The sequence below is a fragment of the Loxodonta africana genome, chromosome 14 (assembly GCF_030014295.1).
Source record: "Loxodonta africana isolate mLoxAfr1 chromosome 14, mLoxAfr1.hap2, whole genome shotgun sequence".
NCBI classification, from domain to species: Eukaryota; Metazoa; Chordata; class Mammalia; order Proboscidea; family Elephantidae; genus Loxodonta; species Loxodonta africana.
The window spans coordinates 52,944,356-52,961,034 of record NC_087355.1 but is presented as its reverse complement, the minus strand read 5'-3'; the positions used below and the strand labels follow the sequence as shown (position 1 = coordinate 52,961,034).

The following is a 16,679-nucleotide window of genomic DNA, read 5'->3' as shown; positions in this document are numbered from 1 at the left end:
TATTTAGAAATTACTTGAAAGAAATATATCTCAAATTCTCCACCCCTAGTGGCAAAAGCCATACACCTCAAGGAATCTTGGGGTATAGCCTGTGAGTGCTTGCCATAAGCATGAATTTTTTTTTATGGCTTCCTGATTTATTTAAAAATTGTGTAAGTTTTGCTTTATATTCTTAATATGTTTGTTTTAATATAAAATCTCAAAATATCCAACAGTTTCTCTCTCCCCTTGGTGACAAGAAGAAGTGACATTAGGAAGATGATATTATTGTTGCTAGGTGCCATCAAGTCAGTTCTGACTCATAGCAACTCATAGAGCAGAGTAGAACTGCCCCACAGGGTTTGCAAAGAGCAGCTGATGGAGTTGAACTGCCAACCTTTTGGTTAGCAGCTGAGCTCTTAACCACTGCGCCACCAGGGCTCCCATTAGGAAGATAGGCCATACTTATCCTGTGACTTGTCTGCTATCTGGAGCCACTATAATATCTAATACTCTAATAACTTTGAAGTGTTCATTAGGTTTTAGATAAAAATTTCTTTTTCTCCCAATCATGATTTTCAATAGGGAACTTAGATTAGATACAGGCCTTGGAGACTAGGCTGAGCACTGGATAAGAGGGCAGGTGGAGCACTGGAAATAAACAGCCAGCCACCTGTTCCAGAGCTTTTGAATGGTCCAAGCCAAAGACTACTGATAGAAGCTTGTTTTCTTTGTTGTTACTGCTATTTATTTCTGCCCTGTCTCAGGAGGTAGGAGCGCACTGATACAGCTCAGCCCATTACAGAAAAAGTGCATTTTTTGATAAAAGGATTTTTGTAAATTTACGTAAAGGTTGCTAATGTAGTTTTTTCTGTTGAATGCAACTAACATACCATATTAGCTGTTTTCACTTGGCTGAGAGCGAACATGGATTTGTTACCGTTCTAGAATCACAAAATACATTAGAGAATTTGATTCCTATTGTGACTGCTCTCTCAACATTTTTCTGTTCTTCTACAATGACCCCCTGAGCTTAAGTCAAGCTTTAGCACTCTTGAGTATTATCTTAAATCAAGTAGCCTTTAGTCTATTATCTTGAGTCCTATATGTGGCACTTAATTAGTGGTTTTTGTATTATCTGTAATTATTTTTACGTGTATGTTTTAATTCTCTGCTCCTAGAACTGCATTAGGAACCTAGTGGGTGTCCTTGAATATTTATTTATCTCAAAAGTTAAATGTATTTATAAATTTGTATAAATTTAATATGTTTCTCTATACCACATTCCAGAAATTTCAGCCATCTGGAATGTGAAAGTTTTTTTGTTTGTTTTTAGGGAAAATGGAGCTGATAGTATCCTAGATCTTGGATTGCTGGACTCCTCAGAAAAGGTCCAGGTAAGGGATGTTTTGTACCTGTGCTAATTAATAAGCACTTGGAATTTAAATGTTAGAAATTCTTAAGTACCTGAGAACTTCCAATATATGTAAACCCACCATAGTCCATTTCTCCCACTAATTACAACCAAAAACTGTAGACAAAATACAAAAAGGAACTATCTGAGAATTCTGAAAAGTAAACAATAGCACACAGATTTTTTTTTTGGAGAGGGAAGTAAAAACTGGAAGAATGACCAGTATGGCATTGTTTCAGGTGCGAGGGTAAATCTGGTCCCAGTTACTCCATCTTAACTGGAAGATAGTAAAGGCTTTGAGAACTAAACTGCAGTATAAACCACTGCCGAAGTCCAGACTATCCTGAGTAGTGCATATATTCAGGACAGATCCAAACAGCATAATAAAGATTCTGAAAACTTAATTGGCATTGAAACCACTGCACACGGAAGGCAAGACCTACAGTCTGAATCTAACCAGCTTGATTACCGACTAAAATAAAAAATAATCCCCATTCTCCAGAGCATTTTAACAGAATCCAGAGTTTCACAACTTAATATTCAGAATATCCAGGATACAATCCAGAATTACTTAGCATGCAAAAAATAGGAAAATCTGACCGATTTTCAAGGGAAAAGAAATAATATATGGTAACCCTGAGATGACCCACTTGTTGGAATTGTCAAAAACAACAACAGAAAACCCAGCAAATCAGTCGCTGTTGAATTAGTTCTGACTCATGGCAACCGCACATATACAGAGTAGAATTGCACTCTAGGGTTTTCAGGGCTGGGACCTTTTGAAAGCAGATCACCAGGCCTTTCTTCCAAGGTGCCTCTTTGTGGTTTGAACCACCAGCTTTTTGGTTCACAGTTGAGCGCCTGTTTGCATCACTCAAGGCATCCTGGAATTATAAAAGACAAAGACTTTGTATCTCATACTCTATGAGATAAAGATGAACATACTAATGAGTGGAAAGATAGAGGTTCTCAGCAGGGAAATAGAAACTCTTAAAAAAAAGAACCGAGTGAAAATTTCAGAGCTAAAAGTACAATATCTGAAAGAAAAATGTATAGGATAGATCAGTAGCAGAATGAAGATGACAGAGGAAGGGGTCACTCAACTTGAAAATAGATCACTAGAAATTATCCAGTCTGAAGAATTGAGAGAGAAAAAATTTAAAAAAGAACAGAGTTTTAGCAACCTCTGGGACCATATTCAAATGATCATGCCATTGGAATCTCCAGAAGAAAAGGAGAAAGAGATTGGTACAGAAAAAATATTTGAGGAAAACAATGGCTGCAAACATCTCAGATTTGTGAAAGACATAAATTTATAGATTCAAGAAGTCCAGCAAACCCCAAATGGGATTAATTGAAAGAAAACTGTGTCCAAGCACATAATAATCAAACTGCTGTGAAACAAAGATAAAGAAAAATTCTTGAAAGCAGCCAAAGAATAACAAACAGTGCCTACATATAGGGAGACAATGATTTGAGAGACAGTGGATGTCTTATCAGAAAACCATGGAAGCCAGGAGACAATGGAACAGCATCCTTAAAGTGAATTGTCAATCCAGAGATTTATATTCAGCAAAAATATGTTTCAGGAATGATGATGACAGAAGATACTTGAGCCTCATTAAGTGATTTTATTTAAATAGAGAAGTTGAGATTTCACATATATAAGCTTTGTGTATCACAGTCCTGAAAGGAAGAATTTAAAAGCTTATTTACCTTTAGTATTCTTATTCACATACATTTAAATATAAATGTGCTCTTTTCATTTTGGGTGATCTCAGAGAACCAGTTCAAATGTTTTGTTTTTTAAATAAATCTCAGGGCTTAACCTCTGATATTCCCTGCTATTAGGAAAACCGAAAACGTCATGGTTCTAGTCGAAGCGTAGTGGATATGGATTTAGATGATACAGATGATGGTGATGATAATGCACCTTTGTTTTACCAACCTGGAAAAAGAGGGTTTTATACTCCAAGGCCTGGCAAAAACACAGAAGCGAGGTTGAATTGTTTCAGAAACATTGGCAGGTAAAATAATTGTACCCTTATATCTGAATTTTTTAAAATTTCAGTTCATGAGACTTTATAGAAGACACTACTTTGTAAAATGTGTATTTGCTCTACTTCATACTGAATAGAATTGAAACTTTATCCAAAAAATAAGTGCATTGTGTGTGTGTGGTGGAGTTTATGTGGTCTAGAATTATTTTTAAATTTAACTCTTACCTGTTTTTATTTTTAGAATTCTTGGACTTTGTCTGTTACAGAATGAACTATGTCCTATCACATTGAATAGACATGTAATTAAAGTGTTGCTTGGTAGAAAAGTAAGTGATTTTGATGAACCTGATTGCTTTTACAATTACAAAAAACATTCTTTTTATAAAATAATATGCTAGCATACCGTTTATGGCGTTCACTTAATATTAAATTTTTACAGTCATTATACAAATTATTTTCAAACATTTAGTGAGATGGGAAAAGTCTCCATATACAGGGGAGATGACATAGCAGAGTGGGTGATACAGTGAGTTTGGGAGTCTGAAAGACCTGGATCCTGTTGCAGACAAATCCTCTGACAACTTTGGCATACTTACCCATCTATAAAATGGTAAAGAAACGGCATTGTGTCTGACTCAGATTTTATCCATTATTATTAGGTGTAGCAGTGGTAGTGGAGGCAGAAGTAGTATTGTTTTGAAAAGAACATTCCCAACTTCAAAAAATATATGTAAGGTGTATGTGGGGGACAAAAGAATGTAAGAAAATATATCACATGTTTGATATTTATCTCTGAATTACAGGTCATTTTCTTTATGTCTGTTGATACTTTAACAGCCTGCACATTCCTTTGTGTGTTGGGAGCCACTTCCTTTAAAATTAATGTGTAATACTAATTAAGCAGTTTTTTATTTAAAACAAAACTGCCAGTGTTTCTAAAGTTGCTATAAAGAAATTACTTGACACAAAAAAGAAATATTAGTCTTCTCCATAGATGCATATCACATATCTAATATGAATTAGTATTGTTAAATCTGTAGTTTTCTAATAATTTTCTGTAATCAAATCCACTGATGAACATGGTTTTGTATTAATATAAGCATAACATGTTATGACATATAGCTACATAGATAGATGTATTTTAACTCTGAGTTAAATGTTAACTCTGCCCCTACTGATTTGTAAGTCATGGTATTATCACAAAGAAATACAAAGTGTTCCAGCTAAAATGTTATGGTGCAAAGAATACAAAAAAAAAAAAAAAAAAATCAAACCTGTTGCCATCGAGTTGATTCCAACTCATAGGACTCAAATCTCAGCAACATAAAAATATTGGTATGTTGACTTTTTAATCAGGCTTAGCGAAAAGATCATGGAATCAAATGGGTCCAGGTTTAACCTTGGGAAAGTTACTGAATTTCTTTGTGTATCAATTTCATCATCTGGAATTAATAATCTATATTTTATGAGTATTATCAAGAGTAAATAGGATGCGTGTTTAGTTCCGTAGCCAACTGCTCAACATAATTGCTGTTCGTTAATACTGCTGGTTTTTGCAGATATATTATTTTGGAATCTTTAAAATATTGTGCTGTTGGCTTATATGTGTATATAAGTTAAAACATATATATATAATTATATATATAATATAGATATATAATTACATATATATATAAAAAGAACACTTTTTAATACTTTAAGAATGTATTGTCAGAACCGAAGATAATTAAATTTTACCTCTCCAAAGCATTTATTATTAAATACATTTGGTGGGAGATTATTCTTTATTATTATATCCTCAAATTAGATAAAATTCTTTATCATAGATTATAATTTACTAACAAATTCAGTGAAGATATTGTTTCTTTCATAATTGAGTTTCAAATGATTATTTTCTTAGGTCAACTGGCATGATTTTGCATTTTTTGACCCTGTAATGTATGAAAGTTTGCGGCAACTTATCCTCGCTTCTCAGAGTTCAGATGCTGATGCTGTTTTCTCGGCGATGGATTTGGCATTTGCAATAGACTTATGTAAAGAAGAAGGTGGAGGACAGGTAAAGCAAATACTGAGTTTTTTGTTTCTGTCAGAAGAATCTGATTAGTCTGTAATACTTGTCTTACACTGGAACAGTTTATATAGATATGGACCAAGAAACAGAGAGAAACAGACACACACATGCACACAGAGAGAAAGAGCAACACAGTAGGAGACAAAAAAGAGCAAGATGGACAGACATAGAGAGATGGACCGAGCGACGGTGAGACAGGCTGAGAGATAGAAAGGCTTTCTGTACTTATTTAGGCCTGAAATATTTGCATTTATTAGATATTTGTCAGGTATAGGATTGTCTAGATATATATATATACATATAAAACTTTGGATGAAAGTTTACAGAGTAAACTAGATTCTCAGTAAACAATGAATACACATAATTGTTTTCTGACATTGGTTGCCAACCCCATGCCATGTCAACACTCTCCCCTTCTCGACCTCGGGTTCCCCATTACTAGCTTTCCTGTCCCCTCCTGCCTTCTCGTCCTTGCCCCTGGGCTGGTGTGCCCATTTAGTCTCATTTTGTTTTATGGGCCTCTCTAATCTTTGGCTAAAGGGTGAACCTCGGGAATGACTTCAGTACTGAGCTAAAAGGGTGTCTGGGGACCATACTCTCAGGGTTTCTCCAGTCTATCAGACTAGTAAGTCTGTTCTTTTTATATGAGTTAGAATGTTGTTCTGTGTTTTTCTCCAGCTCTTTCTGGTATCCTCTGTTGTGATCCCTGTCAGAGCGGTCAGTGGTGGTAGCCAGGCACCATCTAGTTGTGCTGGACTCAGTCTGGTGGAAGCTCTGGTAGTTGTCTTTAGATTTTAAAATTTTAGGAAATAGTTGTATGAACTGCTGACTTGCTCTTGCTTTGACAGAATTGTTTTTAAATGGTATTGTTTAATTTTTCACAGGTTGAACTGATTCCGAATGGTGTCAACATACCAGTCACTCCCCAGAATGTGTATGAGTACGTGAGGAAATATGCAGAGCACAGAATGTTGGTAGTTGCGGAACAGCCATTACACGTAAGTGTTTTTTAGCAAGTGTTGCTTGCTTTGATGAGGCTATATGTATGTCTGCATTTGTGATACACTAGCTCAGAGTGTATTATAGCTTGCCCTATAAGGCCAAAATTTTTAAACTAAATGAATTTATTTACCATGTAAATTACACCTGAAATAGAGAATCCAGAAGAAGCACCTGCTTTCTTCTGGGTAAAAGTACTTGGGAAAACCATGTAATTATCAGAAAACAGCTTTGGTGAACAAAAGTTTGGAAATGGATTGAAATGATTTTCAATGGAAATTGAAATGATTACTTATGGAATTGAGATGATTACTGTTTTGCCGTCCTGTTACCACCCACACTTTCGGTGACCCACTAGAGGGACTCACAGGACTCAGAGGCAGTTATACTGATAGCTGTGGTTTGTTTCAGTGAAAGGACTCCCAGCAGTATCAGCAAGGGGGGAAAAAAAAAAAAACACATCAGGTGGAGTCTGGAGGCTTTCAGATGCAGGTTTCCAAAGTTCTGCTCTGGGGGAATAGGGTGTCACACAGAACACGCTTCTTCCTCCAGCAATGAAATGCAGCAGCAAGTGTACAGTGTTTTTGCTTAAGGAAGCCTGCTTAGGAGTCAGAACCCAGGGTTTTTATTGGAGACTCATTACACAGACACTCGGCCTATACAACCAGCCATGATCACTGAAATTTCTGACTCCCACAAGGAAAGGCAATGTTCATCAGAAATCATATTGTTTGCACCAGTGGTCTAGGGAGGCTGGTACAGCAGGTTCATTGCCCGGGCATTCAAGTCAGCCTTAGAAACCAACTTCCCAGATGCTAGCCAAAGGCCAAGCCCTTCTCAAGAGCAACATTAGGACTGCTGTGTTAACTCTTTCCCCTTCTAGGATAATATACTTACGTAGACTCAGGACTGAAGTGTCAGATGTTCCTGATTCCTGTGCTGGGACTAATTGTGCAGGCTCTGGAAGGCTGCACCACCTTCTAGGTTTATGACGTTAGTAAATTACTTAACTTCTTTGTGCTTTGGTTCCCTCTGCTGCAGTATGGGGATAAGATTAAATGAATTAATACATGTCAAGTGCTTAGAACCGTTCCAGGCATATGATAATTTCTCAGAAACTTCTAGATTTTGGGTTTGTATTCGGGAGGAGATTTGTTGTTGCCATTACCATACCTTTCCTAGGGTGCTGACAGGATAGGACATTTAATAAGTTAAAGCTATTATTTATTTGCTTACTAGCCTGTTATTAACAAAATTAAAAAAAATTATTTCAATTACTGGTATGTAATAATATCTCACTTTTGAGCTTGTAGCCCATTCACTATACGCCTTTTTTTTGTGTGTGTGCTCTGTCTTTCTCTCTTTTGGAGCCCTGGCAGCACAGTGGTTAAGGGCTACAGCTGCTAACCAAAAGGTCAGCAGTTTGAATGCACTAGCTGCTCCTTGGAAACCCTATAGGGCAGTTCTTCTCTCTCCTATAGGGTTGCCAAGAGTTGGAATCAACTTGATGGCAACAAGTTTGATCTTTTTGTTGTTGTTGTTTAATCATTTAAAACAGGTTTGGTTTGGTTCTCTCTTTTGAGTCTGTTAATAAGAAATTCAAAATATAATACTTAATATTTTTTTCTCATTTAAAAGGTGGTTTAAAATGGGAACTAGTAATCTTAGAGAGGGCTGCTAAAATTAGATATTGGGTTTTAGCAATATTAATAAATGCTACAGACCAGACTTAATGGTCTGACTGAGACTGGAAGGACCCCGGAGGTCATGGTCCCCAGACCTTCTGTTAGCCCAAGACAGGAACCATTCTCAAAGCCAACTCTTCAGACAGGGATTAGACTGGACTATAAGACAGAAAATGGTACTGGTGAGGGGTGAACTTCTTGGATCAAGTAGACACATGAGACTATGGGTGCAGCTACTATCTGAGGGGAGATGTGAAGGCCGGGGAGGACAGAAGCTGGCTGAATGGACACAGAAATACAGGGTGGAGAGAAGGAATGTGCTGTCTCATTAGGGGGAGAGCAACTAGGAGTATATAGCAAGGTGTATATAAGGTTTTGTATGAGAGACTGACTTGATTCGTAAACTTTCACTTAAAGCACGGTAAAAATTAAAAAAAAAAAAAAAAAAAAAGCTACATGGCAAATAAAGAGCTGATAGTAAGAGTAATTTTTGACACTCTTTAGGCAATGAGAAAAGGTCTGCTGGATGTACTTCCAAAAAATTCATTAGAAGATTTAACAGCAGAAGATTTTAGGCTTTTGGTAAACGGCTGTGGTGAAGTTAATGTGCAGATGCTGATCAGTTTCACCTCTTTCAATGATGAATCAGGTATGGGATTTTTCAAATGTTTGCTTAAGTGATAAGGAATAAAGATAGTCTGGTCAGCATTTTCTACGTTTCTGGGTGTAAGATACATTTACAGTGCTTGGGAATGCTGTATTAACTCAGGTATTTCTTAAAAATTTTTTTTTACCTTTTTAAAATATGATGGAACTGAATTGTATTTCGATGTCTTAACATTAGGTTGTTCTTAATTCTTGTATTTATTCCCTAATTTTTCTAGGTTTTAAAGAATATGTTTTAGTATAAATACAAGTATAAATTCTTCGGGGTGAGCAACTATGTGAAGAGGATATTTTATGAATATAATCCATGTGATAGTTCTACTGTTGTTTCCCGATTTATCTCTTAAACTCCCTCATTAAAAAATTTGCATAATGTTTGCTTTGTAGAGTTGGACCCTAAACACCCTTACAAAGACACAACAACCCACAAACAGATGGAGAAGCTAGGGAGGATTAAGAGAGGTAGTGAATAACGCTACCAGAATAACCTTTACCTTCAGTACCAGATTGGCTGTAACTCTCTTTTGAAAGCTCTGCAGACTAAGAATAGAATTTGTAGCTGTGACGGTACAACAATATGCTGAAAGCTCCATGCATCTCATTATGAGAGTGTTACACCTATAGTCCAAGATTATTGCATACATGAAAATAACTTTTTTTTTCTCTTCATTTTTCCTATTTTGCCAGTAGCTTCAGCTAAATTATAGTAAGTTAAATTTAGATAAATTATCATGTTTTTCCTTCATGCTGGGCAGTGTATATTGGTGGTTTTTGTGCTATTTTAAAATATAGTTTTCAATACTTGTGAGATACGACTTTGTCTCACTTACAAACCAAAAACCCTGGAGGAAAAAAATATAAGGCTTGCCAGCCCAGGTGTGACCTTCAGACCAGCAGCACTGGTATCATCTGGGAGCTTTTTAGAAATGTAGACTCTCTGATCCCACCCCAGATGTAGTATAACTTTGGAGAATCTCCATTTCAGAAAGATTCCCAAGTGGTTTATAAGCGCATTAAAATTTGAGAAGCACTTTTTCGTGAGAAGAATCATGATTTATGGATGGTATTCAATTGATGCAATTATCAGTTTTGAGGCTGGTGATTCATTTTTCTTATTTTGGTCATCTTGAGTCAGGGCTGACTAATGAATTACAGAGGTTTTGCATTATGCAAATAGACCTAATTTCCTATATTAGAAACTGGAAGCCACAATCCCGAATATCATTTAGATTTTGTATATGTTATTTTTATGACATTATTATAAGACAAAAATAATACTATTATTATAAGAAGTTAACAATGATAAAACTTACATTCTGAAAATATAACAACTGATACATTACATCAAATTTGTATTCCTTATTCTTAGGAGAAAATGCTGAGAAGCTCTTGCAGTTCAAGCGTTGGTTCTGGTCAATAGTAGAGAAGATGAGCATGACAGAACGACAAGATCTTGTGAGTTAAAAGCTTCACAAAATTTATTAAATATAAAATTTTAAAATTGTGTGTATGGTTTCCCTTTTTTTTTTTAAAGTTTGTAATGGTCATTTTCATTTTGGGTAGGGGAATGACACAATTTCAAAAACTCTAGGCATTCTCTACAGAACATCTCTTCTGAAGTGCTAAGCAGAGTGAAATGCATCTTAGCTATTAACACGCTGTCCTTAGTCCAGAAAGATGATAAACTTGTTGAGACTTTTCCCCTATCGCATTCACTTACGTTGCTCTTTGTTCACATTCATAATCCTCTTGACTAGTAGCAAGGCTTTGCAAATTTTTTGAATAGTATCTGTATTGCTATCTGTATACTAGGAAGAAAATAGCTTAATGGTGATATGTGGGTGTTAAACCCATAATCTTCCTTGTTATTAGCACAGAGCTCTATCCAGCTACGGTCATGGATAACGTAAACTTATGAGAAGTCAGTGGAATCTATTTCCAGACTTCTCCATAACCAAACTCAACCTGCCCATTAACCTTAAGAGGCAGTCTGCATCATACCTTTTGAAATTTGAGAGGCAGTCCTTACTCCCAGAGATCCTTTCTATACTCATACTCTGCATGGTTCCCTGGGACATTTCTCCTGTCCAACCAGCCTTAGTTGTCAGTAATCTGAACCTGAGCACTCATGGAATGTTTAGAAATGTTTCAGATATCTTCCCTTTTATTTCAGAGAGAGAAAATGGTTACTTGTTCAGGAAAGCGTAAAACCTGCAGACTCCCAACTCAGCTGCTGTTGAGTCAGTTCTCAATCATAGCAACCCTATAGGATAGAGTAGAACTGCCCCACAGGTTTCTGAAGTTGTAATCTTTAGGGAAGCAGACTGGTACATCTTTCTCGCACAGAGCAGGCGTTGGGTTCAAACCACTAACTGTTTGGTTAGCGGCTGAGCACTGAAACACTGTGCCACCAGGGCTCCTCCTGCAGACTCCCATTTACCTTCAATTTAGGTAGTAGCTTTTTTTTTTTTTTTTTGGAGGGGGGCAGAGAGGCAGGTTTCTTGCTTCCAGCACTTTTTTTTTTTTTTTTAATTTTGTGCTTTAAGTGAAAGTTTACAAATCAAGTTAGTCTCTCCCACAAAAACTTACATACACCTTGCTACAAACTCCCAGTTGCTCTCCCCCTAATGAGACAGCTGGCTTACTCCTTCCACTCTCTCTTTTCGTGTCCATTTCCCCAGCTTCTAACCCGCTCCACCCTTTCATCTCCCCTCCAGGCAGGAGATGCCAGCGTAGTCTCAAGTGTCCACCTGATCCAAGAAGCTCACTGCTCACCAGCATCCCTCTCCATCCCATTGTCTAGTCCAGTCCCTGTCTGAAGAGTTGGCTTTAGGAATGGTTCCTGTCCTAGGCCAACAGAAGGTCTGGGGGCCATGACCACCAGGGTTCTTCTAGTCTCAGTCAGACCATTAAGTCTGGTCTTTTTATGAGAACTTGGGGTCTACATCCCACTGCTCTCCTGCTCCCTCAGGGGTTCTCTGTTGTGTTCCCTGTCAGGGCAGTCATCGGTTATAGTGGGCACCATCTAGTTCTTTTGGTCTCAGGCTGATGTAGTCTCTGGTTTATGTGGCTCTTTCTGTCTCTTGGGCTCGTAATTACCTTTCGTCCTTGGTGTTCTTCATTCTCCTTTGGTCCGGGTGAGCTGAGACCAATTGAAGCATCTTAGATGGCCGCTTGCTAGCGTTTAAGACCCCAAACACCACTCTTCAAAGTGGGATGCGGAATGTTTTCTTAATGACTGACTTAGATGTCCCCTGAAACCATGGTCCCCAAACCCCTGCCCCTGCTACGCTGGCCTTTGAAGCATTTAGTTTATTCAGGAAACTTCTTTGCTTTTGGTTTAGTACAGTTGTGCTGACCTTGCCTGTATTGTGTGTTGTCTTTCCTGTCACCTAAAGTAGTTCTTATCTACTGTCTAATTAGTGACTACCCCTTCCTCTCGTAACCATCAAAGAATATTTTCTTCTCTGTTTATACTATTTCCCAAGTTCTTATAATAGTGGCTTTATCCAATATCTGTCCTTTTGCAACTAATTTCACTCAGCATAATGCCTTCCAGATTCCTCCATGTTGTGAAATGTTTAACAGATTCATTACTGTTCTTTATTGATGCATAGTATTCCATTGTGTGAATATACCATAATTTATTTATCCATTCATCCATTGATGGGCACCTTGGTTGCTTGCATCTTTTTGCTATTGTAAACAGTGCTGCAGTGAACATGGGTGTGCATATATCTGTTCGTGTAAAGGGTCTTATTTCTCTAGGATATATTCCAAGGAGTGGGATTGCTGGATCGTATGGTAGTTTCTAGCTTTTTAAGGAAGCGCCAAATCGATTTCTGAAGTGGTTGTACCATTTTACATTCCCACCAGCAGTCTGTTGTGTTACAGCCTCACCAACATTTATTGTGTTTTTTGGATTAATGCCAGCCTTGTGGAGTGAGATGGAATCTCATTGTAGTTTTGATTTGCATTTCTCTAATGACTAATGATCGAGAGCATTTCCTCATGTATCTTTTAGCTGCCTGAGTATCTTCTTCAGTGAAGTGTCTGTTGATATCTTTTGCCCATTTTTGTAATTCGGTTGCCTTTTTTGTAGTTGAGTTTTTGCAGTATCATACATATTTTAGAGATAAGGTGCTAATCAGAAATGTCATAGCTAAAAACTTTTTTCCCAGTCTGTAGGTAATCTTTTTACTCTTTTGGTGACATCATTGGATGAGCATAGGTGTTTGATTTTTAGGAGCTCTCAGTTACCTAGTTTTTCTTCTGCATTGTAGTAATGTTTAAGATACTGTTCATGCCATATATTAGGGCTCCTAACGTTGTTCCTATTTTTTCTTCCATGATCTTTATCATTTTAGATTTTATATTTAGGTCTTTGATCCATTTTGAGCTCGTTTTTGTGCATGGAGTGAGGTATGGGTTTTGTTTCATTTTTTTGCAGATGGATATCCAGTTACGCCAGCACCATTTGTTAAAAAGACTGTCTTTTCCCGCATTTACCTGTTTTGGGGCCTTTGTCAAACATCAGCTGCTCATATGTGGATGGCTTTATGTCTGGATTCTGAATTCTGTTCCATTGGTCTATGTGTCTGCTGTTGTACCAGTACCAGGCTGTTTTGACTACTGTGGCGGTATAATAGGTTCTAAAATCTGGTAGTGTGAGGCCTCCCACTTTGTTCTTCTTTTTCAGTAATGCTTTACTTATCTGGGGCCTCTTTCCCTTCCATATGAAGTTGGTGATTTGTTTCTCCATCTCATTAAAAAATGTCATTGGAATTTGGATCAGAATTGCATTACATCTATAGATCGCTTTCAGTAGAATAGACATTTTTATAATGTTAAGTCTTCCTATCCATGAGCAAGGTATGTTTTTCCACTTATGTAGGTCTCTCTTGGTTTCTTGCAGAAGTGTTTTGTAGTTTTCTTTGTATAAGTCTTTTACATCTTTGTTAAGACTTAATCTTCACATGATCCTAACCAAACCAAACCTGTTGCTTTTGAGTCATTTCTGACTCATACTGACCCTATAGGGCAGAGTAGAACTGCCCTATAAGGTTTCTAAGGAGTGGCTGGTGGATTTGAACTGCCAGCCTTTTGATTAGCAGCTGAATGCTTAATCATTGTGCCACCAGGGCTCCCGTGATCCTGAGAGACCCTTCAAATATTTCCCTATAATGGTAAGACAGGTTGATCAACAGTCCTAGCTGCCACCTGATTATGTTCTTGGCTTGGAAATTTCAATTTAGGTTGTTCCCCAGTTGGGTTACATATAATTGGTCTGCATTTGACCTTCCTAGTCCCTAAAGTCCCAATCAGTGCCAATTTTTTTTTCCTTCATGCTGGGCGATATATATTGCTTGTTGTGTAATAGTCTTGTGTCCCTGTTTGTTTAAAAAATTTCCTATCTGCTGCTTTAATTTATAAGCTTCACTCCTTAAACGCCTGTTTAAAAAACAAAAACACTGTTCTTATGGCTTAAGCAGTATATCAGTGTGTTTCCTGCCCCCCCCCCGCCCCGTTTTATCTTGATGTATCTGAGAGGAGCTGAAGGATATAAGAATATAACAGGGTTTCCCAAACTGTTCTCTCATGACTTACTGAAATTACAGGGTTTCCAGTGTTATTGGGAAGGATTATATAGTTTATTTCCCTTTTTGAGACTCACAGTTTCAACTAGAATATTAAATGTTCTGAGAAGTTCTGCAGGGGAGGGGGGAAACATTTAACGCAGTGTTTCCCAAACTCTTCCAACATCTGTTAACATCTCTTATGAGGTCTTGGAAACGCTGAGCTCTACCAGTAGATCTCTGTCTTTTGGGGGTAACTTAAAGTCAGCCAAGATATGAAAGATCCCATCTCATTTGGCTAACAGACTCCTTTGTATTTACTTTCCTGTAAGGATATAAGATTGCTGCTGCTCTCTAAAGGTAACACGCTGAGATGACAATCACAATTTTAGCTTTATGGATAGTCTCAGATTTGGAATCAAAGGGTAATCATCTGTCTTTCTGTTCCATCTTTCTCCTCTTCAGACCTCTTGAAGGGTTCAGCAATGCAGTCATAGTAAAACCCAGTATTAATATGGCTTATTGCATGGATTTTGATATACTGTCGATGTTCCCCAAAACTATTATATGAATTGTTATCACCATGTAGCACTGATAATACTGGGGTCATTTTGCTGATAGATAAAATGTAAAATAACTTTTTTAGATAAACTCTGTGAGTATTGAGCTTAGGGCCATGTCTTTTGTTTGGAGGCCTTGTGTGACGTGCCCTTAGAGACCATTTGGTCCAAGAGCCTCATGTTACAGATGAGAAAACTGAGGCCCTGAGAGATAAAGTGACCTTCCTACATATCTGATGCTTTTTTTCTCATCTGGCCTGGAACATACTCCCTTTTTAGTACAAGAAAACACATTTAAGACCCAATTCAAAATAATCCTCCTTTGTACATTTTAACATAAGAATGGGGGGCTCTGTGTATAAATTTCCAGAATTGAGTTGAACATTAATCTGTTAAAAGCTGAAATTGTAACTGTTACTGTATTTCTATTTAGGTTTACTTTTGGACATCAAGCCCATCATTACCAGCCAGTGAAGAAGGATTTCAGCCTATGCCCTCAATCACAATAAGGCCACCAGATGACCAACATCTTCCTACTGCAAATACTTGCATTTCTCGACTCTACGTCCCACTCTATTCCTCTAAACAGATTCTCAAACAGAAATTGCTACTCGCCATTAAGACCAAGAATTTTGGTTTTGTGTAGAGTATAAAAAGTGTGTATTGCTGTGTAATATGACTAGCTAATTTTGTAGATTTTTTCCATTTGTCTATTAAAGTTTATGGAAGTTAATGCTGTCGTATCCCCCGGTGGTAACTTAAAAGATTGAATGCAAACATTCCTTGCTGAGTTTGTAGTTTAAAGGCCTAAGGAGCACTAGCAACATTTGACTACAGTGGTTTGCTAGTTAACAACTTCTGGGTCTAACCCCAGCCAAAGATGACAGCAGAACAACATAATTTACACTGTGATTTATCTTTTTGCTGAGGGGAAAAAAATGTAAAATGTTCTGAAAATTCACTGCTGCCTTTGTGGAAAGTGTTTCAGCAAAGGTTCTTGTATAGAGGGAATAGGGAATTTCAAAATAAAAAATTAAGTATGTTCTGTGTTTTCATTTTAACTTTTTTATGGTGTTTAATTTGTGGTTGGCTGCAATTGTGTATCATGTATATGGAACTTGTAAAAAGTTCTTGACGTTCAGATCTTAGAGATGAAATCACTTTTACCTATAAAAACCACTTTTGTTGCGGTTTATCTTGGCTGCGTTGAGCTATTAGAAGATATCACTAATATTTTGCATGTACTGTTCATTTGAGTGAGGGCACTTTTTTTGTACATATGATGGGGCCAATGCACAATACTTTATCACAATCAACTTTTTTTTTTTTTTTTTCCTTTGTATCCCTATTTCAATGAACAGTCAGTTAGGTTACTGCACTTCAGTTCTAACTAGACATTTGTACTAAGGTATTTCAGTTATGTAAACTCAGCCTGGGCACTTTCTGATAACTGTAAAATGTTTTATAAGATCATGATTATTGAAGATACATTTTGGAAAATTTTAAATGTTGGTGAGCAGCTTAACTACTTTTGTATCTAGCCTTTTTTAAGTACCTTGTTACATTTACTTTTTTAAATAAAGAAATTACAGAAGAAATGTCAAGTAATATTGAAGAAACAATAGTTTTTATTTATGTAGTTGTACATTTTTAAACTAAGGGCAATACACCAGACACGGTTATGTGCATAAAATTTTTTTTATTTAAAAACTGAAAGTTTATATACACA

At 37.0% G+C, this 16,679-nt stretch overlaps 1 protein-coding gene across 11 annotated transcripts in view; it reads left to right on the top strand.

The window, feature by feature from the left end:
* UBR5 (ubiquitin protein ligase E3 component n-recognin 5) overlaps positions 1 to 16,011 on the top strand; it is a 156,484-nt gene extending 140,473 nt beyond the window's left edge. For 9 of the 11 annotated variants that reach the window (XM_064267979.1, XM_064267977.1, XM_064267974.1 and 6 more), the window contains 8 exons: positions 1,316 to 1,376; positions 3,245 to 3,420; positions 3,635 to 3,719; positions 5,294 to 5,449; positions 6,349 to 6,462; positions 8,653 to 8,797; positions 10,184 to 10,269; positions 15,384 to 16,011. In XM_064267979.1, coding sequence (XP_064124049.1) covers positions 1,316 to 1,376; positions 3,245 to 3,420; positions 3,635 to 3,719; positions 5,294 to 5,449; positions 6,349 to 6,462; positions 8,653 to 8,797; positions 10,184 to 10,269; positions 15,384 to 15,596 — 1,036 coding nt within the window. In that variant the 3' untranslated portion in view covers positions 15,597 to 16,011. Of the gene's footprint in view, positions 1 to 1,315; positions 1,377 to 3,244; positions 3,421 to 3,634; positions 3,720 to 5,293; positions 5,450 to 6,348; positions 6,463 to 7,346; positions 7,457 to 8,652; positions 8,799 to 10,183; positions 10,270 to 15,383 lie in introns of those variants that run through there. The other 2 variants (XR_010317813.1, XR_010317814.1) reach the window with 2 other exon arrangements.
* Positions 16,012 to 16,679: the final 668 nt, after the last annotated feature.